The sequence below is a fragment of the Marmota flaviventris genome, chromosome 9 (assembly GCF_047511675.1).
Source record: "Marmota flaviventris isolate mMarFla1 chromosome 9, mMarFla1.hap1, whole genome shotgun sequence".
NCBI classification, from domain to species: Eukaryota; Metazoa; Chordata; class Mammalia; order Rodentia; family Sciuridae; genus Marmota; species Marmota flaviventris.
The window spans coordinates 21,000,480-21,024,104 of NC_092506.1; the positions used below are offsets into that span (position 1 = coordinate 21,000,480).

Genomic DNA, 23,625 nt, shown 5'->3' on the forward strand with positions numbered 1-23,625 from the left:
CTTAACCTCCCTGAGGGGAGGGGCTGGTGACCCCGGGCTCGGGATCAAAGGGCCAGCGGGAGCCCGGCTGGAGTAAAAGGGAAGGGACTGGAATGTTAGGCTGCGGAGTAGGCGACACCTGCTCTGGGGACAGGAGGCGGGGCCTGCCGAGACTTGTCCCGAAGCCGCCGAGCACCTGGATCCTCCGCCTTCTTCCCCGCACCCTCAGTCCAGGTAGCTGGCTGGCCCAATGGCGGCCTGGAGCGACCCGGACTAAGCGCCCTTTTGAAGGCCATCTCCTGCCCAGGAGCTGCCGAGGGCCTTCTGCGCAGGGCCGAATACCCCTCACCCTTGCTAGATAGTTGTGATTTGTGGCCGACACCGTGGCCTGGCTCTCTTCTTCCTCCCTCCCCTTCTTTCTGCTTCTTCACTCTGAAGCAGGACCCAGCCTCGCCTCTGGCCCTGGAGGGGCTCTAGGCCCTCCTCTGGACTGTGAACAAGAAGGCACGGTTGGCTGCGTGCACACTGGGTGCCAGGCCCTGTGCTAAGGGTTTGACATGCCTCATCTCAGTTAATCAATCCGAGGACGCAGCCTGACCCTCCCTGGAGGAGAGTTCAAGTGTTAGATAAGAACACCTCTGGTCCCTTCCCGATTGTCCGGCTGTTCCTCTCCTGCCCCTCCCCCAGATTCCGTGCTGCACCAGGAGTTTCTCCTCCTTCCTTAAGAGTCTCCTGCCCCAGGACTTGCCTTTGACCTGTTCCTTCTGCCTGGAATGCAGATATTCATTCCACATTCCTTTATTTATTTTCTTTCTGCCACTCCGGGAAAGTTGAAGTTGTTTGCTGATTTATAGACTGTCCCCTGCCTAGAATGCAAGCTGCTGGAGGTCTGATGCTGGGAGAGGGTGCCCAACCAAATGCTCAGTATGTGTGGAGAGTGGGTGGAAAAGAGAATCTCCCCTCCATGGACTCCACCTGGCCTCACTGAGACCTGGAAAGGGGCTCAGGCTGGGTCCTTTAGCTCAATGTCCAACAGTAAAAAGTGAAGCAGATCCAAACAGAGCAGCCCAGCCTGAGACTGGGTCCTCCTGGTTGAAGTCAGGAAGCCTTTCTTGGGGAGATGGGGGTCAGCCTTTGGAGAACAGGAGTAATGATTACTGTGGAGACTGATGGCAGCTCCTTGTACATCTGAAAGAAGATGGGGGGGATGCAGGGGCCACTGAAGCACCCAGAGTTTGCAGTTTCCACTCCCTGGTCTTTGTGTCTAGCAGTAGCTGGGGTGGGGGTGGTAGATTCCCTCCCCACAGTTTTCAGCATAGACTCCTTGTGGGGGTTGAATGTGAGGGAGCAGGCAGGGCTTCTGGCCCAGGATAAGTCTTGCATAAAGTGACAGGTAACTGGAACTGCAGATCTCCCTGTGGTCATTCTTAATGCTGGCCCCTCCTCTCATTCAACCTTAGCACTCAGGGGGAAAGCCAGGGCCCATGTGTCTGAGGTGTGGTTCTAGGAGTGTGCAGAGGGAAAGGTGGATAAGTATAGGCATATGAAATTGTGCTGGTCCTCTGGGCCTGAGACCAGGTTTGGCCCAGGACTTTGTTGTGTGACCGTGGACTCAGTTCCTCCCGGCCTCCTATGTCTTCAGTACCTGTTGGACTGGTCTAATTCTCTTCCCCTGTGACTTGAGGCAGGCTGGAGGGAGAATCCAGCCCAACCTGCCCAGAAGCTCTTCTAGCCAAGCCAGGTGGCCTGGTCCAGGCAGGGGTCCAAGCCGGGAGGCCTCCGGCACATAGCCATTCTTTGTTTCTGAGGCCTAATCAGACTTAGGATCTAGAGAGGAAATTCAGGTAGCCCTGCTGCTGCCAACTGGGCTGGGCCCATGCTGTCCTTCCCTGGAGGAAAGGCGGGAAAACAGGCTCCAACCCTAGCACCTGGGATGGGGGACTACTTCTTTGTCCTCCTTGCCTCTCCCTTCTTCCCAGAGCACAGGATCACCAACCCTGGAGAAGGGGCTGAAGAAAGCTTGTACACAGACCCTCCTGACTCTCCACGGCTGTAGGAGAGGGCTGGGGGAGTGACCAAAGGGGAACAAGGTCATTAAGATCATGAGATGAAGGAAGGAAAAGAAAGAGTCACTGCCCAGGTTCTAATCCCAGTTGCCAGCTTGCCTCCTGACCAAAGAGCCTCAATGTATATTCCTCCTGGGCTGAGGGCAATAGGCAAGAGGACACTGTTGGGAGCCCCTTTGATCAATGACTTGCTGTGCCAAGTCTTTTCCCTTCCTTAGTCATCTAATTCTCCATCTATGGACAGGGGTTTTACCAAACTGGCAAAGCTGCCAAGGGGAGAATGTAAGTGAGCATGGTACCTAGGAGGTGACCAAAAATGACCTCGAATATGCCATGATGGTCTCCTGTTCTCCAAGACCGTTGCCTCTTTTGAGGCTCCCGGCCACGTCTTGATTCCTTGGCACGCACAGGGAGGGCAGCTCTAATTCCCCAAGCAGGATTGGAGAGGAAGGAGTGGAAGGAAGGGTTGTGGCTTCCCCGCGAGTGTGACCTTTTTTCAAAGTCCTAGACAGTGGGTCTTAAGTAGACTCTTTCCTCGTTTGGATATAGTATCTGAAAGGGAACTGGTATAATAATGTATTACTGTTTTCAGGGTGCCATAAATCCGCGGGCCGCGGACTCAATGGCGCAGCCAAGCCACGCCCCTTGTCCCACAGCCAATCAGCTCCCTCTCCGGAGCGCCGCCCGGCCGCCACCTCCCCTTGCAGGGAGACTGCTGGGTTTGGGAAGGCAACTCCGGTTCATTGGGACGCAGCTGAGGGCCAGGAGAGATGCGTCCGAGGGCTACGAATCTCTCTGAGATTGATCCGAGTTCAAGGACCAAGTCTGTTTTCTAACCATTTTATAGACAGGGAAATCTGAGGCCCAGAGAAGGGACACTAGAGCCCAAGGTCATCCCGAGCTGAAAGCAGAAGCTTGGCGAGGGTTTTCTTGGTTTTTGTTTTTGCTTTTTCCTCCGCGAACGTGGGCGTCCAGATGCGCGTTCTTGGGATATTCAGTTCTTGAGGATCTGAGTCAAAGCCAGGGCACTAAGCTGACTAGGGGAATGAGACTGCCCTGGGAGGCTGGCCTCCTCTCTGCTTCCTTTTCCCAAGCCCCACCTCTTGTGGGGGACTAGAGACGGGGCAACTGGCTAAATGCGCACCTGCTGAGACACAATCTGGCTTTTCTTTCTTTCTTTTTTTTTTTTTTGGTGGTGCTGGAGATTGAACCCAGGGCCTTGTGCATCAAGGCAAGCACTCTACCAACTGAGCTATATCCCCAGCCCCTGGCTGTTTTTTAGACTCCCTGAGTCTCCCCAAATCTGATCGAAGCTCTTCTCCGCACGCTGTCTCCCAGACCCTTAAAACCCGTGCGAACGGGTCTTCCCGTTCGAACCTCTCGGCGCTCTATTGGAAAGACTCAAGGTTCATACCCTCTGCTCTAGAATGAACTGCCCAGGCTGCCGCTGAGCTTCAACTGCGCAGGCGCAAGGGCAACCAACCAAGAAGGCCTAAGAGCCGGGTCGTGACAGCTTTGGGTGAGTCGGGGGCGGAGAGTGTGTTAGCCAATGACTTGAAGGAGGAGGGAGGGCGGGTTTAGGCCCGCAGTTTCTAGGCGCTATCCGAGCGGGAGGTGACTTCAGAGATCGGGTGAAAGGTGGTTCAAAGGCTTTTCACGTCACCATCCTTCTGGCCGGCGGAAGTTAAGCAACGGGGAGGCGGGTCCAGTACCGGAAGCAGGAAGGAGGGCACAGGAAGCAGGGCGCCGCAGCCCGTTGTTCTGTCGGTCCGTGGCTCTGTTGGTCCCGAGGGCAGGATGGAGAAGCTGCGGCTCCTGGGCCTCCGCTACCAGGAGTACGTGACTCGTCATCCGGCCGCCACGGCTCAGCTGGAGACGGCAGTGCGGGGCCTCAGTTACCTGCTGGCAGGTGCCACTGACCTTTGACCCATTCCTTCAGGGCCTTGACCTATGACCCCAATGGCTCCCGTCCCTGCGGACTCAGAGGAGTCATCTCTGTGCTTGAGAAGTCCCATTCAAGTTCCCGTAGGGCGTAGGGAGGGGAAGACCGGGGTCGCGAAGCTGCTGGGGGAGGCACAGGCTCACCGAGGTCTCTTGTGCGGTCTCCCCAGGTCGCTTCTCTGATTCGCACGAGCTGTCCGAGCTGGGTGAGTCGGGCTCTGGGAGGGGAGGGGCGGCCTGGGCCTGCGAGGGCTGCCGCGGGCGGGCGCGATCACCGGCCTGAGCGCCGGCTGTCCACTAGATCGTTCTGTGCGCTGACGGAATCCGACTAAGGTCCGTTGCCGCGGTCCAGAGCTCTCTGTCCCCGAAGTTGGGAGACACGTGTGAGGACTTGAGTGTTCGCTACTGTTTATGCCCTGGATTAAGCACCTTTCCTGCCTATGCCAGTTAGGCCTCCCTACAATGAGGTGGGCACTGTTGTCCTCACTGTCCAGTTGAAGGAACAGAAGTTGAACGAGGTTAGGTATAGCCACTGATGCTGCCAGAATCAAGATTCAAATCCAGATTCCAGGATTCCCAAACTATACATGCCTCAGTAGTGTTTGCCAAATGAGCACTGGAGGTGACAGTCCTGAAAGGTGGGGTGGGTTTTGAAAGGTACAAATGGTGTAGACTTTCAGGGAGACTAGAGAGGGCAGAGCAGAGGAGATGGAGCCCCACACTTGTGGTTGTTGGGGGCACTCCGGGCAGTTATTTGTAAGGAGCTGGATGACCAGAACTAACAGGACGGGATTGGGTTTGCCTCTGAGATTGATCTCTCTTATTGGTCCCACGACTCACACGAGGTCATATAGGGAGTGTGGAGCTCTGAGGAACAGGGCAGAGAGGCAGGTTGGTTTCCACATAGTCTGTGGGTGGGAAGCCAAGCACAGCAGGTGATGGGTCATCTCGGGAGCTCTGGAGAGGTGAGGGGGATGGAGCCCTAGAGCCAGCCTGCTAAGGCCACACTCTTCCCCTCAGTGTACTCTGCCTCTAACTTGCTTGTGCTGCTCAATGACGGAATCCTTCGGAAGGAACTGCGGAAGAAGTTGCCTGTGGTGAGAATTCTGCCAGGTGCTGAGGGTGGGGACACAGGGACTCGGGAGCAAGTAGTGTGTGCCACGCACGTTACTCTCTTGGTATGAGAAGACCTACAACCACCTAAGCCTCAAACCAGGTGTTAGCGTCCCCATCTCAGATGAAGAGGCAATTTTAGAGAGGTGGAGGCACCTATCCCTAAGGCCAGCCTGTTAGTGGTGGTTGGTGTTTGAACTCAGGGTTATGTACTCAGGGGGACTGAGCTCTGTCCCTCACAGCGGGAGGGCTTGTGACTGGGACAACCCCCTGACCTCTTGGCCTGGAATTCTTGCAGTCGCTATCCCAGCAGAAGCTGCTGACATGGCTGAGCGTGCTGGAGTGCGTGGAGGTGTTCATGGAGATGGGGGCTGCCAAGGTGTGGGGCGAAGTGGGCCGCTGGCTCGTCATTGCCCTCATCCAGCTGGCCAAGTAGGTTGGGCTGTGGAGGGCAGAATCTGGGTGGGGTGACCTGGGCCAACTGTAAGGATGGTGCTCAGCAGAGCACTCCTGTCCCCTGCTTGGCTAGCCACCTCCTCCCAGCCCTGCTATACTCCCCAACCCAGGGCTGTCTTGCGGATGTTCCTGCTGATCTGGTTCAAGGCTGGCCTCCAGACCTCACCCCCCATTGTTCCGCTGGACAGGGAGACCCAGGCACAGTCCTCGGGTAAGCTGCTTCCTGGCTCTGGAGTGGAATGGGGCACGGGACTGGTCTGTGGACTTAGAGCCCACAAGCATGAATACATTATTATCCACATATGGAGTACATTTATCCCGTCCGCTCATTTTGTTCCCATCACTCTACATTCTACAGAGAAGGAAAAAAATGATTAGATTGGGAACAAATCAAAACTTGAACTTGGGATTTTTTTTTCCGGGGTTGGTGATTGAACCCAGGGTCTTGGGCATGCTAGGCATTCTGGGCAAGTCCTGTACCACTGAGCTACAGCCCCAGCCCAGAACTTGGGACTCCTGATGCCAGAGACCTCAGTCTTTATTGTGAACTTCAGGAAGAGGGCATGGAGCATCAGCAGGAGCTAGGGGTTCTGCCAGCCTCGCCTCTGGGCCTGGTTCTATGTCACAAGCCAGAGGCAGGGCACCCCGCAGCTCTGTCCCTTTGGGGCTTAGGCCACCATCTGTCAGGCCCAGGCCTCTCTTTCCACCTTGAGTGCATGCAGTGCTTTGCTGTTCGTCATAGTCAGGTTGAAAGCAGAGGACTGAGGGATGTGTGGTGCAGTAGTCGTATGGCTGCGGTTGGGCTGGGCCCTCCCAGCCTTGCTCTGCTGCCCGGCAAGCCCGAGTTCTTGGCTAGTTTTGGCTACAGATGATGCTAACCTTTTCTCAGGACTGGGAGGCTCCAGAATGCTTCTCCCCGTGGACAGGGGCAGCCACAGCCCCTGGCTCTTGTGGATAGGTGCAGCCAGGAACCACAGCCCCTGGCTCCAGTTTCCTGGACTTGGCTGCTGCCTTAGTGCAAACCTCTTAATCCTCCCTGTAGCCCTGATCATTCATTGCACATGTGTTCTTCGCAGGCCCCAGTCTGCGAAGAAAGTACAGCTTTCTGTCTGTCCCTGCTAGATGGTGACCACAGCCCAGGAAGCCAGGAGCAGTCCTATGTGGGGAAGCGGTCAAACCGAGTAGTGCGAACCCTGCAGAACAGTAAGTGAAGATGTAGCTGGACCGGGCCTCTAGGTGCTGAGGTCAGTGTGGACCTGAGGGACTGGCTTCTGTTGGTGCCCACCGTCCCCTGCCCTCACCTGGCTTGCTTGTCTGCTGTCCTGTGTTCTAGCCCCCTCCCTGCACTCAAGGCACTGGGGAGCCCCCCAGCAACGAGAGCGGCGACAGCCGCAGCAACACGAGGAGCTGAGCATCCCCCCCACACCCCTGGGGCTGCAGGAAACCATCGCAGAGTCCCTGCACATCACCCGTCCCCTGCTGCACCGTATCCTTAGCCTCACTGGGACTGGCCCTGGGGGCTGGGAGTAGATCATGGGAGTGGGCGGAGCCAGGCCCTTTGCCAGAGACATCCTTGACACCTCGGCCGGCAGTGCTCAGCCTAGGCCTTTGGGGTCAGCGGTCATGGACACCCTGGCTCCTGTCTGCTGTTGTGGACGTGACCAGGTGAGCCTGGGTCTTCCTGGGGGCTTCACTCCCTTCCCCAGGTCTTTCCACCGCAGGCCGGGCCTCACCTGGTTGGGCAGTGGCTCGTGCTTCCCCTGTTGCCACCCCTGTGGCTCCTTCCTTCGTGTGAGTGCCAGCTGGGCTCAGCCCTGACGGCATCCTTTCGTACTCCCAGCTTGAGCCTCCTGAGTGACAGGAAGGGCCTGACCCGCAGGGAGCGGCTGGAGCTGCGGCGCCGCACCATCTTGCTGCTCTTCTACCTGCTGCGCTCCCCATTCTACGACCGCTTCTCTGAGTAAGGTCCCCACCCTGCCAGGACATGCTGGCCAGGCCAGGGCCAGGGTGGAGAGGGCGGGGCCGGCCGTGCTGCCACACCCCCGTGCCTTCCTTTTCCTTCCCCTGTGGGTTCACCAAGCACCCACCATGTTCTATCCAGGAGGCAGTCACCAAATGCCAGCCTCCGCTCTCAGGCCGTCAGCGCATGCCTATGTGAGCTTCCATGCTTTCAGGAGGGACACCCAGGGCGAGCTAGAGAGCGTTGTAAGGGGCACCTACTACCAGTGGCAGGTGCGGGATCTCCATACTCTCTGCTTCATTCCTACATCTTCCAGCCCAAGAGATGTAGAGGAGGCACTTGAGGTTCAGAGAGGTCTGGAACTGAAAGACGCGCACCAGGTGGCCGTGTGCTGTGGCCCACACCCGTAATCCTAGCAACTAGGGAGGCTGAGGCAGGGGGATTGAAAGTTTAAGGCCTGCCTCAGCAACTTAGTGAGACTCTGACTCAAAATTTTAAAAATAAAAAGGGCTGAGATGTGACTCAGTGAAGAGTACCCCTGGGCTAAATCCCTGGTACCACAAAAATAATAATATTATGACCATCCAAACCCTGTTTTTTCCTGAGACAATAGAGAACAAACTTATGTCACATTTAATATTGCCTCACTGTTTTCAGATAAATTTTAAAATTTATAGGGGACTACAGCAAAATCCTCTTCCATACACAGGAAGGGAGTGTTTCAGATACTAACGTGACCCTCCCCATGCCTGAACTGAGGAATTCTGAGACAGTGACTGCAGAGGTGGCTCCTGGAGCTGTGAGCCCTTCCCTATGGCTCACTCTTCTCCTAACCCAAGCAGCCTAGGACCCACCAGAGCAATGGTCCCGACTAGACGTGTCTATGAATCTGCCACAGAAACTTCTTGTTTCCCTGAGATAGGGAGCAGGAGCCCTAGCGGGCCCTGGGACGCAGTCCACACGGGGCGGTCTTAGTGCCCCTTTGTCCGGCAGTTTCTGGAGTGGACCTGCCTCCTGGTTCTGTGGCCTTGAGCCACTTCCTTGACTTGTCTGTGCCACGTTTCCTCATTTATAAATTGGAGATGATGACAGTCCCCACCTCCCAAGGCTGCTGAGGGGCCATATGACTCAATACATAGGGTCATGGTCATGCCAGGTATGTCAAAAGCATTTGACAAATGTTATGGCCTTATACTTCCCTTCCTCTGGTGCTGGGACTCACCCAGGGCTAGGGCTGTACCCGACCAGTGAGCCACAGCCCGCCCGCACACACAGCCCTCATCGCGGCCCTCATCGTTTCTTAGTGTTATCTTGGACATCATCGTCCTCTTGTATCAAGTTCCCCTTTTTATCTCTTGGAAAACAGGCCAGAGTATGCCCTTTTCAGCCCTGTGTCCCCTCCCGGGGCCCCGCCTGCTCTGTGTTGGCTTGTGAGATTTCTGTGTGGCTCAGCTCTTCTGATAGATGGGGCTGCTGGGGCCGGGGGCATCCTCTCCCTGGGGGCTTCCAGCATACTGCCCGCGCCCTGCTGCAGGCTCTGGAGACCACTGTTGTTGAATATCAGTAGAAAGAAGGGGCGAAAAGGGAAAGGAGGACCCGGAGGAGGTCGTCTGGGAGGCAATGTGCACCTACCGCCAACATGGGCTTCCAGGAGAACAGGGCGGGCGAGGACAGAGACCAGGGCCAACGCAGCACCTTCCCGTTCGTCCTGGGTCCTGCCGGCTCCTGTCTTCCGGGGGGCCCTGTTGTTGTCCAGGAGTCAGTGAAGGCTTTCAAGGGGCGCCACACCCCTACTTAGCCTGCTCCCTGTTTCTCTGTCCAGGGCCAAAATCCTTTTCCTGCTTCAGCTGCTGGCAGACCACGTGCCCGGTGTCGGCCTGGTTGCGAGTAAGTGTGGCAGCCACTCTGTGGCTCTGGGGTAAGGGACACATGCGGCCCCAACTCCCTGTTTGCTCTTTTTCTCTGTAATTTGATCCTTGGCACATCCTAGAGTGGGAGCCCAAAGGCAAGATTGGGTGGGTGACAGTTGCTGGGCCTGAGCCAGGGGTGGCAGAGGGTGCCCTTGGTGGGAGATAGCCAGGCCACATCGTGCTGCCAGCTTTCCCCTTCTTAGCATCCTAGAGAAAGGCAAGGCCGTCCCCCCTGGGTGGAGGACTCCCCCGTGGGGAAGGGTCCTCCCTCTGGACATCCCACCTCAGCAGAGGGCAGCTTGGCTCCCACCCAGTCCTGTCAACGCCTATGAATGGCTGAGGCATTTGGCGGCCCTGAGCCTAAGGGTCCTTGTCTGTAAATGGGGACAGAGATCCCTGCTGATGCTGCCACCCTGGGGCTGGAGAGGGCTTCAGGGGCGGCTGCTGGCAGTGAGAAGTGCGTGGTAGGGGCTGAGGAAGGCCTGGGCGGGGCGGGGCGTCCCAGACCCTGCGCTGACCCGGCCCTCTCATTGCAGGGCCGCTCATGGATTACTTGCCTACTTGGCAGAAAATTTACTTCTACAGTTGGGGCTGACAGACATCTTGGGATTGGGATGCGGGAGGAGCAGGATGACATGCTCTGCCTCAGGGGCAGGGCTGCCTCAGCCTTCAGTCCCCCCACCTCCGTCCCTCTTCCCTAATAAAATTGACTCTGGCACCGTCCAAGCATGTGGCTTCTCCATGCCCACTGCTTGACACCTCCCCTGCTCTGGCCGGGCTCTGTACAGCCCTGGTCACCACTGATGCTGTCCCTCGGAGAACCTTGACTGGCGGCACCCTCCTGTGATGGAACCCTGCGGCTCGCACCCGCTGGGCCTGGGGTCCTGGTTCCTCTAGCCACAGAGAGTTGCACTTCGCCTTCTGGAGCTGGGCAGCTGCGTGCTTCGGCAGCTGTGGGAGTAACTGCTCTCTGGTCCTGGGGAAGACAGAGCCGCCAAACCAACCGTGCAGTGGATGACAACTGCCCACTCTGCTGTGTGGCCATGGCCTCCATTTGTCCTTCCCCTGCAGGGTCCTGTGCTCTTGGCCACAGCGCTTCCAGACTCCTGTGACAGCTGTTGAATGGGATGAAAATGCTGTGCAGACCCCAGCTCTCCAGTTGAGAGTCAAAGCCGTTCCCCCACCGGGGAGAGGGCAGGCACCAGGCAGTCCTGGGCTGGGTGAGGGGAGAGAGGAGCCTGGGGCTCTGAGGAAAGCCAGGCCAGTTCAGGGGTGTGAGCTGGGGTCTCCTGCACTTGCTTGGTGGGCTCCGAGGTGACCGAGTCTGCCTGGGGCCCTGCAGGCTGTTGTGGAGTGGGAGGGGCCTGACTCTCCTGTTCCTGGTGTTCCTGATCCTCTCCTGTTGGAGCTGCCCGGCCTGGGTACCCCTTAGGTGCTGGAGGCTCCACCTACACCATGTACTCAGCTCGCCTCCTGAGGCTGCTCTGGCTGGTGAAGGGCCCTGGGAGGGGCAGCCTCACCCTGACGTGGCTCTCCCCAAGTCGTTGTGAGAAGCACCCTGGGCCCCATGCTGGGGCATTGATGCCCAGCCCTTGGGCAGGGAAGAGGGCAGCCTGTCCTCGTGACCTTCAGCTAGTCTAACAAGTGTTCCTGGCACCGGCTCCATCCCAGGCTGTGCTCCGCACCCTGTGGTCAGAGGTGCATAGAGCCTGGGTCCCGCTTCCAGTGCCCACAGTAGTAAAGCAGATGTGTGTGGTGTGCACGTGCCACACTAGGGTCCTTGTGACAAACGGAAGTGTTCCAGCAGGGGGTGGCAGCGCTGTAGCTGGTGTCCCAGTGGTGACTGGGTGTGAGCAGTGCCTTCAAGAAAGCTGCGCACACTGTTATGCTGCCCTCCGGTTCTGTTGCTCTGTGTTTGGTTTAGTTGTTCGCAGTTTGGTGCCGGGGGTCAAGCCCAGTATCCGTGTTCATCAGTTTTTTGACAGGCAGTCTGGGAAGATGAGGCCATGTGCAGAAGATGACCTGTGTGGTGTCACAGTGATGTGGAACAGTGTGAAGCACTATTGTCACAGGGCAGAAGGATGGAGTGGGCTGGACCAGGTAGCACAGGGCTGGAGGGGAAGGATCCAAACTGCAGGCCTGGGGCTGTGGGGAAGGGGTGTGTCTGAAAGGGCTGGAGGGCGGGATAAGAGGAACCTTGACCCTGGGGCAGAGGCCTCCAGGGAAGGCTGGTGAGTCCCATCAAGGCCATGGGGTGGGAGATGAGGTGCAGCTCCAGAAGGCCTTGGGGGCCGTTGTAGGTAGGAGGGAGGAGCATGACAAATGAGAGGCTCGAGTTGACACAGTAAGTGGGACTCCAGGTCCCTGAGCACCTTGCTGGGGATACGGCATGCGACACAGTTCTGTGGGAGAGATGTTGTCTTTACGACAGGGAGATGGCCACTAGGAAGTTACTGTGTGGCTCAGGGCCTGCACCCCAGCACTTGTCTGCCTCAGGGGGATACTTGGGACCAGGAGTCAGGGTTGGAAACAAGGGACATCCCTTTCTGGTCCTTGGGTATCTCTGCAGTGAAGGAGAGGGCTGGCCAGCTGACAGGACTGTTGTCTCAGGAGCAGCCGGGTTCCCAAGCTCCTGGCCCCAAGGCCCAGCCCTCTGGTTTGGGCACCACCACTGCAGCGAGTGGGGGAGTGAGTGTGGCGCCTGGCGGCCACAGGAGCTAACCAAGCCCCTGCGCAGGGATGAGGGGGCCAGGCGCTCTGGTCAAGGCATCAGGAAGCAGAGAGGACCTTGCTGTGGTGGCCACTACTCTGCCTCCAGCCTGCAAAGGCATTCGGTGTCTCATGACACAACTGTCCACTCCATACATTCTCAGCTGAGCACCTCCTAGGCATCAGAAGCTGGGGATTCCACAGTGAGCCTGTCCCTGCTCTCCTGCAGCTAGTACTCGAGGGAACAGGTCCAAAGCTTTGTCCCCTCTCTTGGAAACCCTATATCCAATGCTAGGGCCAGTGTCTGTGGAGTACCCTGATGTGTTTATGCCACAGGAAGCAATGTAGGAAGTGCTGTGCGAGCTGCTGCCCCTCACCCCAAGGACTCCGGGCCACTAGGGCTGAGCGGCCCCCTCTGGCTCCTTCAGCCAGCCCAACTTTCCCAGGGCTGAGGTGCCAGCAGGGGAGGTGGGGATGGTGGGGGAACAGGTGGGGAGGCCGGGGGCCTGGTCACACTCTGGTCATCAGCCTGCAGTAACCTCTGTGGGTGGAGATGTCTGCTGGACCACGGGCGCTTCACAGGAGAGGAAACTAAGGCACAGATAAGTGACTTGGCGGCGGCCTGCTCCCCTTGGGCACTTACACTAGATTGGGTTTGGGACCTGTTGGCCCACAGGTCGGTAAAACTGAACGTGCCTCAGGGTGGAAGCTTCTGGCCATGCCTCAAAGCAAGTGCTGACGCTGAGCCCCGGAACTATTGTCCTTTGTGAGGTGGCTCTGGGAGCTGGCAACGGATTCCGTCCTGGGGGAGGGGTGGGCAAAAGCCTGACCAGGGCCTGTGTAGGAGATGGTTCTCGCCATGCTGGGGGCTCTGTACCCCAGGGCTGGGCTCAGTCTCTTCCTCGTCTATCTCATCCTGGCGGCGGCTCTCCTTCGCCCCCAGCCCCTGAGGTAAGGCCAGGCCCCAGCACCTGGAGGGTGTGCTGCCCCTGCCCTCCCAGAGGACAGGCTGGCCCTGTTATCCTGGGCTCGGGGGCTTGCCATCTGCCTCACTCTGGGCCATCTCCCATTCACAGGGAGGTGGCAAAGCCTTTGGGGTCAGGCTGAGCACCCCCAAATCTCCCACAGGTCTCAGCGGTCTGTTCCTGAGGAGTTTTCCGCCCCGCTGGAACTCTCGCAGCCACTTTCCGGACTGATGGATGGTAGTCCTTCTCCCTCCCCTGCCCACCCCCTGGTCCCCCAGGGCCGCCTCGCCCCAGGCGACCACCCAGCGGCTCCTCCCCCCATTCCTTCCCTCTTCTCTCCTTAGACTATGGGGTCCGACCCAAGCACCCCTGGCCACGAGGGCCACGAGGGCCTCGGCCCCTCCTCTCCCAGGCCCAGCAGCGCAAGCGGGACGGGCCAGACATGGCTGAGTATTACTATGATGCACACCTGTGACGGGAAGCCCGCATAAAGATATTCTGTGCAGCTAAGGCTCGGCTTTCCTGACAAAGGGATGCGGGTGGGGGCGTGAGAAGATACAGCCACTGTGGTCCAGACAGGAAATGGCACTTTAATTGTTATGGCCAGGGTGACAAGACCATGACAAACTGGCCCGGGCATTGGGAGGCTGCCCCTGCTGGGCAGGGCCTGCTGGAGGCTGCTGCTGCCCTGGGAGCTCCCGAGCCTGCCAGGGGCCGGCGTGCTAGTGAGGTGGAGGTGGAAGCCACCAAAGGCCCCACGATGGCTGGGAACAGGGACTTCACCTCCACCTGCTGCCATTTCCTTACTAGAGAGTCCTTGGGAGGTGGCGGGGCTCGGCCGGGCTCAGGGCGCTGGTGGGGTATGGGTCAGGGGGAAGGTGGCATCTGCAGGTAGCGTGCGCTTCACGAAGGCAGAAGCCAAGAGTCAGAGAGCCAGAGCCCCTGGCAGAGGAAGTACGGCCCAGCAGGGGCAGAGCCTCTGCTCCCAGAAGGTACATCCTTCACACCAGAGGCCCGACGCCCAGCCCTACCCTGCCCCTCCCAGTCCCCAGCGGCCGCTGACCTCCATAGATGAATCTAATCCCATATATTACAATAAACTGCATCTGCCGCTCCCTATAACCCTGCCCCCCCACCCGGGCCAAGAGCCCCCACTCTCCCGTCCTCTGGTGGCCATCCTCCTCCTGAGCAGTGCCATGTCCTGTCAGCAGCGGGCTGTCCTGGCCTGAGGGCCCAGGGGATGCGGAGGGCAGGGCGGCGCTGCTACTCCAGGTAGATGTCCTCCGTGGGGCAGGTGTACTCCACGAACTGCTTGTAGAACTGCTGGAAGGCTCGCCTAGGAGGAGGTCCGCGGGTCACTAGCTGCCTCCCCGGGGCCACAAGACCCCCACCCGGGGTTGTAGGGGATGTCGGGTGGGAGCCCCCCGGAGCTCTGTCCTCTGTGGAACTGGCTTCCTGAGTAATTTGGCATTGAAGGAAGGGCCCAGCAATTGACAGCTTGGAAACCACCCAGACCACCCAGCCCTCCCTCCAGGCCACCACACTAGGGTCTAGAGATGGGTTTCCAAAGCCACAGGGCACACTGAGGGGCGACAGTGCAGGGGACCAGATCCCAGGCCTGCAACCAGGGCCTGCCCCTTGGTGGGAACTGGCAGGACACACACGTACCCCACGGACTCTGCCAGGGCTTTGGTGGAGTCTTCAGACACAAAGACATGGCAGGCAAACCGGTGGTCGGCAGGGTGCTTGGTGATGAACCCGAAGTACCTGTGGAAGAGGGGTCCAGGAGTGCGGAGCTCACTCCCCACACCAGCGTGGCTCCGGGACTCCCCGACACCCACCTCTGCCTCCGCCCCCACTCACTTGTTGTTCTTTGGGTGGTAGCCACAGAAAGAGATGTTCTTCAGCTGGAAAAAGTGGCTACACTTATTCACCTACAGGAGGAAGAGAGAGGCCGCAGGGGCACACCTGTCATGGCAAATTTAGTGGGAGGGCTATTGGCTTGAGGAAGGAAGGGCCAGCTCAGAGTTGTCACCTTGGCCTCCTGGGAGTCATCGGCCTTGACACCTATCTTCACACCCCTAACGCTGATCTCAAGGACGCAGCTGGAAGGTGGGTTAAAGTGCACTGTGAGCCGGCGGGTGGTGGCAATCTGGGTGAAGGACAGAGACAGGTCAGGTGCTATCTGTCCCTCAACCAGTCTCTCCTGTCCCAGGGTCTCTAGACCCCTGTGCCCTTTTCCCCAAGAGACACTGTGCACTGGGCTGAAGGTGGCACCCACAAAGGAAGCCGGATCCAGGTACCTTTTGCATAGCAGCGCACAGGACGTCGTTGCCCTTGTGATAGGGAACCTGGACTGAGCCCAGGAACTTCACCCGGAACTGGTCCACCCAGTCACTGTTTTTGGCCAGGGCTGGAAAGCAAATGTGAAGTGAGCAAGAGTGGGCTTGGCAGCCCAGCACAGGGAGGGGGAGGCATAGGGAGTGACATGGCCAGCAGGGGGTGCCACAATCCCCAGAAGTTCCAACCTGGCTGGGCCTCACTCTGCATTACAAGATAGACCTGAAATGCTCGTCCCTTCCCTGGCTGCCTGAGATCTGGGGCATGCGTTCACCTGGCAGCAAGGCCGGCAGGCAGATGCCAGGGCTGGTGGCACCAGGTGAAAGAGGGAGACTACCTGCCATGTGCTCAGGCTCCTTGGTGACCTCAATGGCGTAGTAGGCAGGAAAGACGCCTCGGGCACCAGTGCGCATGTTGTAGGCCTCGTACCAATAGTCCTCAGCCTGCAGTTCCACCAGCAGAGGGTCGTCCACTTCTAGCTCAAGTTCGTCTTCATGTCGAGGCACAAACCTGTCCCCAACAAGGGCATGTGAGGAGTTCCTCAGAGGACCTCTCCAGCCAGTGGCATCTTTAGTTCAATAAATATTTGCAAAGTATCATGTACACCTGTCACAGCGCAGGCTCCTGGGGAACTAGCACCAGTCATACCCGCATCTTCCATCTAGGAAGCCAGGGGCCAGGACAAGAGGGACACAGAGGTCCTGAGGTCATGGGGGGAGCACTGGGCCTGGAGGGGGCTGGAGAGTGGATGAGGGTCATCCTTCTGGTCTCCCTCCAGGACACGGTGTCCCAGCCAGGGTAGGTATACAAGTCCTGGCTTCCTCATGGCACCTCAGCGGTTGGTCACCATGCTCTGAGTTCCTAGAAGCTGGACTCTGACCCCTGAGGCTTAGTAGATGTCAACTGCAAGGGTCTGGATTGGGCTGCGTGGTGATGGCAGAGGCAGGGAAGGGTACAGCCCTCACCTGAATATGGCCCGGTGGGTTTGCTCCTGCTCCTCCCCATTGATGACACAGGAGAACAGGCCAAAGGACTCTGCACCTGTGGGGGAGGGGACAGGCTGGAGGAGGGTGGCCCCAGCTCAGGCTGAGGCTTAGGAGGGCAGGCAGAGTTCTGTGCTCTTAGTCCAACCAGGATGCCGCGTCTTGGCTCTCCCCACCCGCTGCCCCGCAGCTCCCCTGCTCACTCACTGGAGGAGCGAGAGCGGCCACTCATGAAGACGTTCAGGAACTTCTTGGAGAAGTGGACATCAGGTTCATCAGGTGTGGAGTCCTCTGAGAGGCAGGTGGAGGGCCGAGGCCGGGGGGCCTCCTCATATTCCTCCCCAATGGCCGACTCATAGGGTGAGGAGGCGGAGGCACAGTTGTCATAGACGGTGGCTGAGTCGCTCTCGTCGCTGTAGTCTCCAAAGCATGGCCTCAGGCTCACCAGCTCCAGCTGCGCATGCTCGTCCACCACCAGTGTGTACTTGACCGAGTCGTAGGACAGAGCGCTGGTGTCGGAGCTCAGCGAGGCCCTAGGAGGTGGCGGGGGCTCCCCTAGGCTCCCCCGCCATCCTCCGCCTGGTGGCTCGGCCCGCTCTGGGGATGACAGGCAGTCAAAGCCCTCATCCTCTTCACTGATGGAGGGGTGTGGCCGCCCTGCAGCTGAAGGGTAGGCAGCAGGGTCTGGATCCGAGCTGACCGACATCCGGCTCTCCGTGGGCGGCAGGAAGGCAGAGGTGGGCTCTGTAGGGTCTGGAGGCCGCTGCACGGGTGTCAGGTAGATCTCCTCAGTGGCCTCTAGCCGCACGTCTGCCTGGTAGTGGATCCGGTCTCGATGGGAGTGGCCCAGGCCACCAGGCGCGGCAGCAGGGGGTCCACCTGGAGGTGCCATCTGGGTGGCAGCACTGCGGCGACAAGGGCTGTCAGTGGAGGTGCCTCGATCCTTGGTGGGAGCAGGGCTGCCCTGAGGTGGCAGCTCATCGCTCAGGCAGATGTGTTCGTGCGGCGGTGTCTGTTCCCCTGGAGGGCAGGCAGGTTGGTGCTGAGGGCAGGACCCCGGCTACCTGCTCCCTCTGCACCAGCTGGTCCACACAGAGACTGAGACAAAGCCTCCCCAGGCACTAGGCCCCTCGAAGACTCTGGGGCCAATTGACTCGCTCATGTCACAGCTGACCTCAGCTCCCAGCTGGGCTTGTAGAGTGTACTAGGTGGGCAGTTGACCTCCACTTGGCAAGGTGGAGACCGCTGGGTCTGCTCTCAGCATCAGAGACTGAGTCAGGGCAGGCTGAGGCCCAGCTCATGGAGAGGGTCTCAACTCACCTGTCTTTAGGGGTGAGGATGATCGAGACACCCGATCCTGCCAACTGTGCTTTTTGCCAAGAGAATTATTATTCAGTGTGTCCTGTGCAGGGAACAAAAGGCCCTTGTGAAGAAGCAGTCAGCAGTGCCCGGCACAGGGAGGCCCTGGCCCTGCCCCATCAGGCCATCCCCAGGCTGTGCGCTGCACCCATCAGCTTCCCCTTGCCAAGGCCTCTCTCCCAACCCTCCTCTGGAGCAGGCAAGAGGGTGCAAGGAACAGTCCTGCCCACCAGGCCTGTTGGCACTAGATGGCCTTCCCTCTTGGCTCAGGAATGCTGGCCAGCCCCCAGGGAGGTGCCCCCATCAGCCTCAGCAAAGTGGCAATGGCTAGTGTGTGGGTGAATAGGGGAGGCTGAAGGGGACAAGAAGGGGCTCCCTAGAGACATTCAGCTCCACACTCTGGACGTGAAGGGGTTACATGTAAGACACAAATCCAGCCCTAGTGGAGGACCAGGTGATGCCCTGCCCTGGGACTCAGGAATCTATGGCCTAGGAAGGGCCAGGGACATTCTGGTAGCACCTGAAAAAAGCACAAAGAAGGGGCTCCCCAGCAGTTGGCCTGGGGGACTGGAACGAATCTGAACATCTGAACGATGACTCCATAACCTGGCCCCTCCCCACAGCTGCACAGGACTGAGGAATGACAGATGAAGATGTCACCAGCCTCCCTCCTGAATCTCCTGCCTGCCTGTCCACACTCTCAGCCCCTTGGGACCTTCCACAGTGCCCACATACGAGGCTCCCACATACAACCTGGGCTCCCTCCCCGAGAACACTCTCCAAAGCCTGCACATTCACGAGCTGAGCTGCCAAAACCCATGCCAGAGGATGCTGGGAAAGGGACCAACCCTTTCCTGCAGCCCCTGCACCATCCACCAGCAGCCCACTTCCCAGCTTTTGACGAGGCCTGAAGACAAAGGGCCACAGCCAGCTCTCCCCACCCTATTCAACTCTCCTTGGCATCCAGCCACGCGCCAGAGGCCCTAGGCCCCCAACTCAGCCAAGCAGCTCCATCCCTCATTACTCTCCCCAGCCTTCTGAGATTCCCAGCTGCCCAGATTTCAAATTGGCTGCCGCCACATCCACACCTTGCCACAAGTTCCCTTGACCTCCCCTCAAGCACACCATTTCAGACTCCTTTCCTCCAGGTCCTGTTTCTGGCCCATCTTCACCAGAAGCCCCATAATCTAAATGGAAACCCCATCATGGCCAGAGGTCTCAAACTCCTTCCACACCCTCAAAGCCCTGGTCTCTTAACCCATTACCTCTCTCTTTACTCCAATCCTTCCACCCTTTCTCAAGGCTCCACGCCCAGTGGGTGGCCTCAACCCTGTCCCTTAGGGCAGACCTCCCCGCCCCTCGGAGCACCCCTTCCTGCCCTCCCGCTGCAGCCCACCTTGCTCTGGGCTCCGCAGGCCGGACCTGGGCCGTGGAGGCCCTCAGCGCCCGCACCTTCCAGGACGGCCCCCAGGGCACCGCCCCCTTCACCCCCCACCCCGCCAGACCCCAGTCCCCGGCTGGCGCCTCACCTGAGATCGCGGCACCTGCGGAAAGAGGTTGAGCGTGGTGGGCCGCTTGGGCCGGTACGTGTCCCCGCTGCCCGGGCCTTGGCTCTGGCCCTGGCCGCGGGGCGCTGGCTCCTGGCCGGAATCGGCCTCGGGCAGCCCCGCTCCCGGCCGCCGCGCCGCGCGATCCTCGTCGTCGTCCTCCTCGTCGTCCTCCGCGCCAGGAGTGTCCCCCGCCGCGTCGATCAGGTCCATTTGCAGCATCTCGGCCTGCAGCCGGCTCCCCGCGTTGCCGCCGCCCGCAGACAGCAGCCCGGAGCGCGGGGGCTGCGCGGCGGGGACGGAGGGGCGTCAGGGGGCGGCGCCGCGCCAGGGAGGGCGGGGCCGAGGCCGCCGCGCCCCGCCCCCCCACGCCGGACGAATCCATTTCGCGGGCGCGAGGGGGGATCCGAGGGAGAACGGCGGGTGCTGGGCAGAGAGGGCCGCTCCTGCCAGCCGCCTGCGAGGAAGCGCAGGCGTCCTCCTCCCACTCCAGTGGGCGCCTTGGTCCGCACCTCTCCGCTCCCCACGGGCCACCCCCTTCCGACTCCAGGCACCCTCCCGTTCCCTTGGCAACGGCCGGTGACCTCACCCGGGTTGTAAGCCGAGCCCAGAGTGAAATCACCACTGTTGCCATGGGAACTCAGGGGTCGCCAAGTAGTTCCGGGCCCGCCAGGAATTGGTCGTGGAGCGGGGGAGTCAGTATTTGAAGAGGGTCGTGAGGAAACTGGGAAAGCTGAGCCTTCCTCTGGGAGAGGAAGACTGCGGGAGGGCCGCAGTGCGACTGGGGAACCCGCCGCGACCCGAAAAGGGACGCGGGGGCGGGGCACGCAGGCGGCACCTGGAACTCGCGAGATGGCATCCCCCGCCCTACGTCATCTCTCCCAGGCTCAGGGGCCCAGGCCCCTCCAACCCTGCCTTGATGGCCCCCCATGCTTGTCCCAGCTCAGCTCCTCACTTCCTGGCACCTTGGACAGAGCCCCTGACCCTTCCATTCCTCACTACCACGCCCCCGCTTCCCAGAGAGGTGAGGACCCTGCAGTGTGAAAGCCCCCAGAGCCTGTCTAAGGCCCATGGGGGTATACACCCTAGCTAGTGCTGCCTCGGGGCCCTGCCTGTGCACGTTGTGGGAGGGGAGGGGATGGTGTCCGAATCCAGAACAGGTGTAGAAGCCATGCCAGAGCCCTGGGACCACTCCCCGCGTCCAGAGTGCTTGGCTCCTGCCTCCTTCCCCTTCTGGCCTGGCCAGAGGGTGGAGAGTTGGGATATGGAAACTGGAACGTTATCTTCAGCCCTTGGTTTCCTATTGCCTGGCAGAGCTTACAGAAGCTCTGGGGGTAGCAGGAAGTTAACAGAGATTCAGTCACCCCCTCCCTAGCTCACACTGCAATTCTCCCAACACCACATCTGCTACCCACTCTCCTGGGGCAGAGAAGTGCTTTAAAACCTAGCCCTGGCTGAACGTGGTGGCACACGCCTGTAATCCCCGTGGCTTGGGAGGCTGAGGCAGGAGGATAGTGGGTTCAAAGCCAGCCTCAGCAATTAGCAAGACCCTAAGCAACTCGGCACGACCCTGTCTCTCAATAAAATATAAAAAAGGACTGGGGAATATTAGGTGCCCCTGGGTTCAATCCCGGTTACCAAAAAATAAAATGAAATAAAACCTAGCCCTGTACTCTGCCTTTCACTTCCTGGCTAGCTGCCCCATCTTTCTGTTCTGAAAAGACATAGTGGGGATGCCCATCTGATCAGGCTGAGAACCTGGCAGCATTGAGCTCTTTAGGGAGAAGAGAGAGCCATTTCTCTATGGCAAAGCCAAGGGACTCAGTAGCAGCAGTGCTGGACCAGCCCTTCAGTGGGGACAGAGAAGGCCCAGGAGGCGCGTGGTGTGGCGGGTCTGGTGCAGTGGTGGCCGGCAGCCATGGGAGCTGGCCAGCAGTGCCTTGGCTGTTTTGTCCTCTCCCAGAGCACTGCAGATTCCACAGGACTCCACCCTGTGCTGGCGCAGGCCCTCTGCCAGGGCCACTCCTCAAAGGGCCTTCCCTTAACTCTGGCCCTCAGGCCACTGCCCTAGATCTCAAGACCTCCTGCCCTGTCTTCCTGAGGGCACCTGAAGAAGCTACTGTCTGCCTCAGCCCTGGCAAATAAATGAATACAGTGATTTTTTTTTGAAAATTCTGATTGGGGCTGGGGATGTGGCTCAAGCAGTATCGCGCTCGCCTGGCATGCGTGCGGCCCAGGTTCGATCCTCAGCACCACATACAAACAAAGACGTTGTGTCCCCTGAGAACTAAAAAATAAATATTAAAAAATTCTCTCTCTCAAAAAAAAAAAAAAAAGAAAATTCTGATTGACCACCCAAGACGTGCCAAGCATTAGCTGATATTCCTGCTGCTTCTCTCCAAGGCTGCCGTGCAGACCTGAAAGCACCTTCACAGCTATGGGGGTGCCCTCGTTCCCATCCCTACCCATCCTGCTACCCCATTTGGGCTCCCAGGAGCTGGCCCTTACCCGTAACGACAGGGTATCTTTGCACTGCAGGCTGATGCCACACTCATCAGTGATCTCTGAAAGGTCTTCATCCTCAAACTCCTCCAGGCTGATGTCATGGGTGAGCCTGGTGGGGACAAGCCAGAGTTACAACTCAGGGAACTGCTAAGTCTACTGGCCTCTCCCTATTACCTTGTCCAAGGGGCAGCCCCTGGAAGGTTACAGCCCCCCAAGGATGGCAGTGGGTCCATCTGCACCTGTCTAGTGGGTAGGCAGGGAAAGAATGTGGGGCTCAAGCTGAAAGGCAGTCTCCTAGGGAGGCACAGGAGGAAGGGGCTCGGGATTACCCCAACCTGGCTGGGAGCTGCCCATCCTGTTGCCAACCAGGAGACAGTGCCTAGAAGGCCCAGCTGGTCAGAACTTGGCCTCCCAGGTCAAGGCAGGTGCCAAGGCCAGTTCACCCAAGGAGAATGCAGAGTCAAGAAGAGACTCCAAGAGATGCCTGGAGTAGGGGCCCTGTGCAGGTCACAGGAACAAGATGCCAGGAGCTGCCAGAGGGCACAATAGCCTTAGAGGAGCGCTCCGTGTCCCCAGCCCAGGAAGACGCACGCCTGTGAGCCCGAGGAATGGGTGGAGGAAATCTGGTGTCAACACGGGTACATTGAGCCCATTCCAGGAGAAACTATGTCCTCGTGCTGCCTTCTCCAACCTGGGCATCTTCTTGCCCACTACTAGGACCCTGCGCGTGGAGTCGAGAAAGGCCTGGGGCTGGGACTGGAGGTGCTGTAAGCTCGGGAGACAAACCAGAAAGAGCCCTGGGCACAGGAACACCAACCAGCCCCAGGACATCCCAAGACAGCTCTGTGCACCCCTTCAGAGGGCAGGGCTGGGTCAGGCACCGCAGCACCTGCCTGGCCCCCCACTGCCCCCCTCGCCCTGGCACTCTGCCTGGTCTGGGTGAGTGGAACATCTGGGAAGTTTGGAGGGAACGTCTGATCCTTTCCCCAAAGAAGACCAGGAGACTGAGGCATGGAGCAAGGGAACTCACTGCTCCAAGGTCATCCAGGAGGGGGGTGGCCCAGTGCCCAAGGGACTGTAGGAGGTCTACACTCTGCCTCTTACCTCAGTCGCACCAAACAGGGACCCTGAGCTCAAAGGAGCTGCCCCCAAGTCCCTCCCCAGTCCCCTCCCGGCCCCCATCCCCTACCAGCGCTCCCACTGATCCTCCAGCCAGCTGTCATTGTCTGGGCTCGAGTCCATCTTCAGCACCAGCTGCATGGAGAGCCCTGCCCAGCCGGGGGGCTGCGGGGCCCCAGGGCTGCCCTCTCATGCCCAGAAGGGTGGGGGGGCCAGGGCTCAAGGCAGGGCTGGGGCCTGCAGCCTCCACCGCCTGGGCCTGCCTTCCTGCGTCCCGGCCGCTGCAGAAGCCCGGGGAGCTCATTAAAAATAGATGACGGAGGGAGGCAGCAGCTGCCCACCGGCCCCAGCCCCAGCTCTGCCCAGCCCAGCCCTCCGCCAGCGGCAGCTTCCTCCCAAGGCCAAGACAGTCGCTGCTGCCCGATGTCACCGCCTCCCCCGCGGATCAGGTTACTGCAATCAATGCCACAGGCTCCACCTGCCCTTCCAATGCCCCTGTTGGGGGCTGGGGTGACCCCCCTCCCTGGCCCAGGCTGATAAGCAGATGGCAGAAATCTAGGATGTTTCCCCCCAAAGCCAGCCTCTGATCTGTGTTAAAGGGCCAGCACCATTTTTTGGGTGCCAGGTAGAAGATGGGGGAGCTTCCAAAACTCCTCAAGAGCAGATCCCCTGT

The 23,625-nt window shown here is 59.3% G+C and overlaps 2 protein-coding genes across 7 annotated transcripts; one reads left to right on the top strand and one right to left on the bottom strand.

The window, feature by feature from the left end:
• Nucleotides 1-2,770: 2,770 nt before the first annotated feature.
• Pex16 (peroxisomal biogenesis factor 16) lies at nucleotides 2,771-13,604 on the top strand. 6 transcript variants are annotated; one of them, XR_003582917.2, is made up of 13 exons: nucleotides 3,687-3,954; nucleotides 4,157-4,192; nucleotides 5,007-5,083; nucleotides 5,398-5,531; nucleotides 5,666-5,766; nucleotides 6,678-6,758; nucleotides 6,889-7,041; nucleotides 7,148-7,220; nucleotides 7,396-7,515; nucleotides 7,657-7,787; nucleotides 9,338-9,402; nucleotides 13,263-13,336; nucleotides 13,444-13,604. XR_003582917.2 is itself a non-coding variant. In XM_027936438.3 (12 exons), the coding sequence occupies exons 4-12, from the start codon at nucleotides 5,458-5,460 to the stop codon at nucleotides 10,124-10,126; spliced, it is 963 nt and encodes a 320-aa protein (XP_027792239.2). In that variant the 5' UTR covers nucleotides 2,771-3,564; nucleotides 4,157-4,192; nucleotides 5,007-5,083; nucleotides 5,398-5,457; the 3' UTR covers nucleotides 10,127-10,151. The 6 variants fall into 6 exon arrangements, 5 of the variants coding, with proteins under 5 accessions (XP_027792239.2, XP_027792234.1, XP_027792233.2 ...); XM_027936438.3 differs by lacking the exons at nucleotides 3,687-3,954; nucleotides 13,263-13,336; nucleotides 13,444-13,604 and adding exons at nucleotides 2,771-3,564; nucleotides 9,962-10,151; XM_027936433.3 differs by having other exon boundaries at nucleotides 13,263-13,604.
• A 65-nt stretch (nucleotides 13,605-13,669) lies between these two features.
• On the bottom strand, nucleotides 13,670-23,093 carry Mapk8ip1 (mitogen-activated protein kinase 8 interacting protein 1). The gene is made up of 12 exons (XM_027936460.3): nucleotides 23,023-23,093; nucleotides 21,837-21,942; nucleotides 19,311-19,613; nucleotides 17,743-17,824; nucleotides 16,630-17,442; nucleotides 16,405-16,480; nucleotides 15,777-15,949; nucleotides 15,403-15,512; nucleotides 15,135-15,251; nucleotides 14,963-15,033; nucleotides 14,768-14,866; nucleotides 13,670-14,435 (listed from the first exon to the last, which is right to left on the bottom strand). The coding sequence occupies exons 1-12, from the start codon at nucleotides 23,091-23,093 to the stop codon at nucleotides 14,363-14,365; spliced, it is 2,094 nt and encodes a 697-aa protein (XP_027792261.2). The 3' UTR covers nucleotides 13,670-14,362.
• Nucleotides 23,094-23,625: the final 532 nt, after the last annotated feature.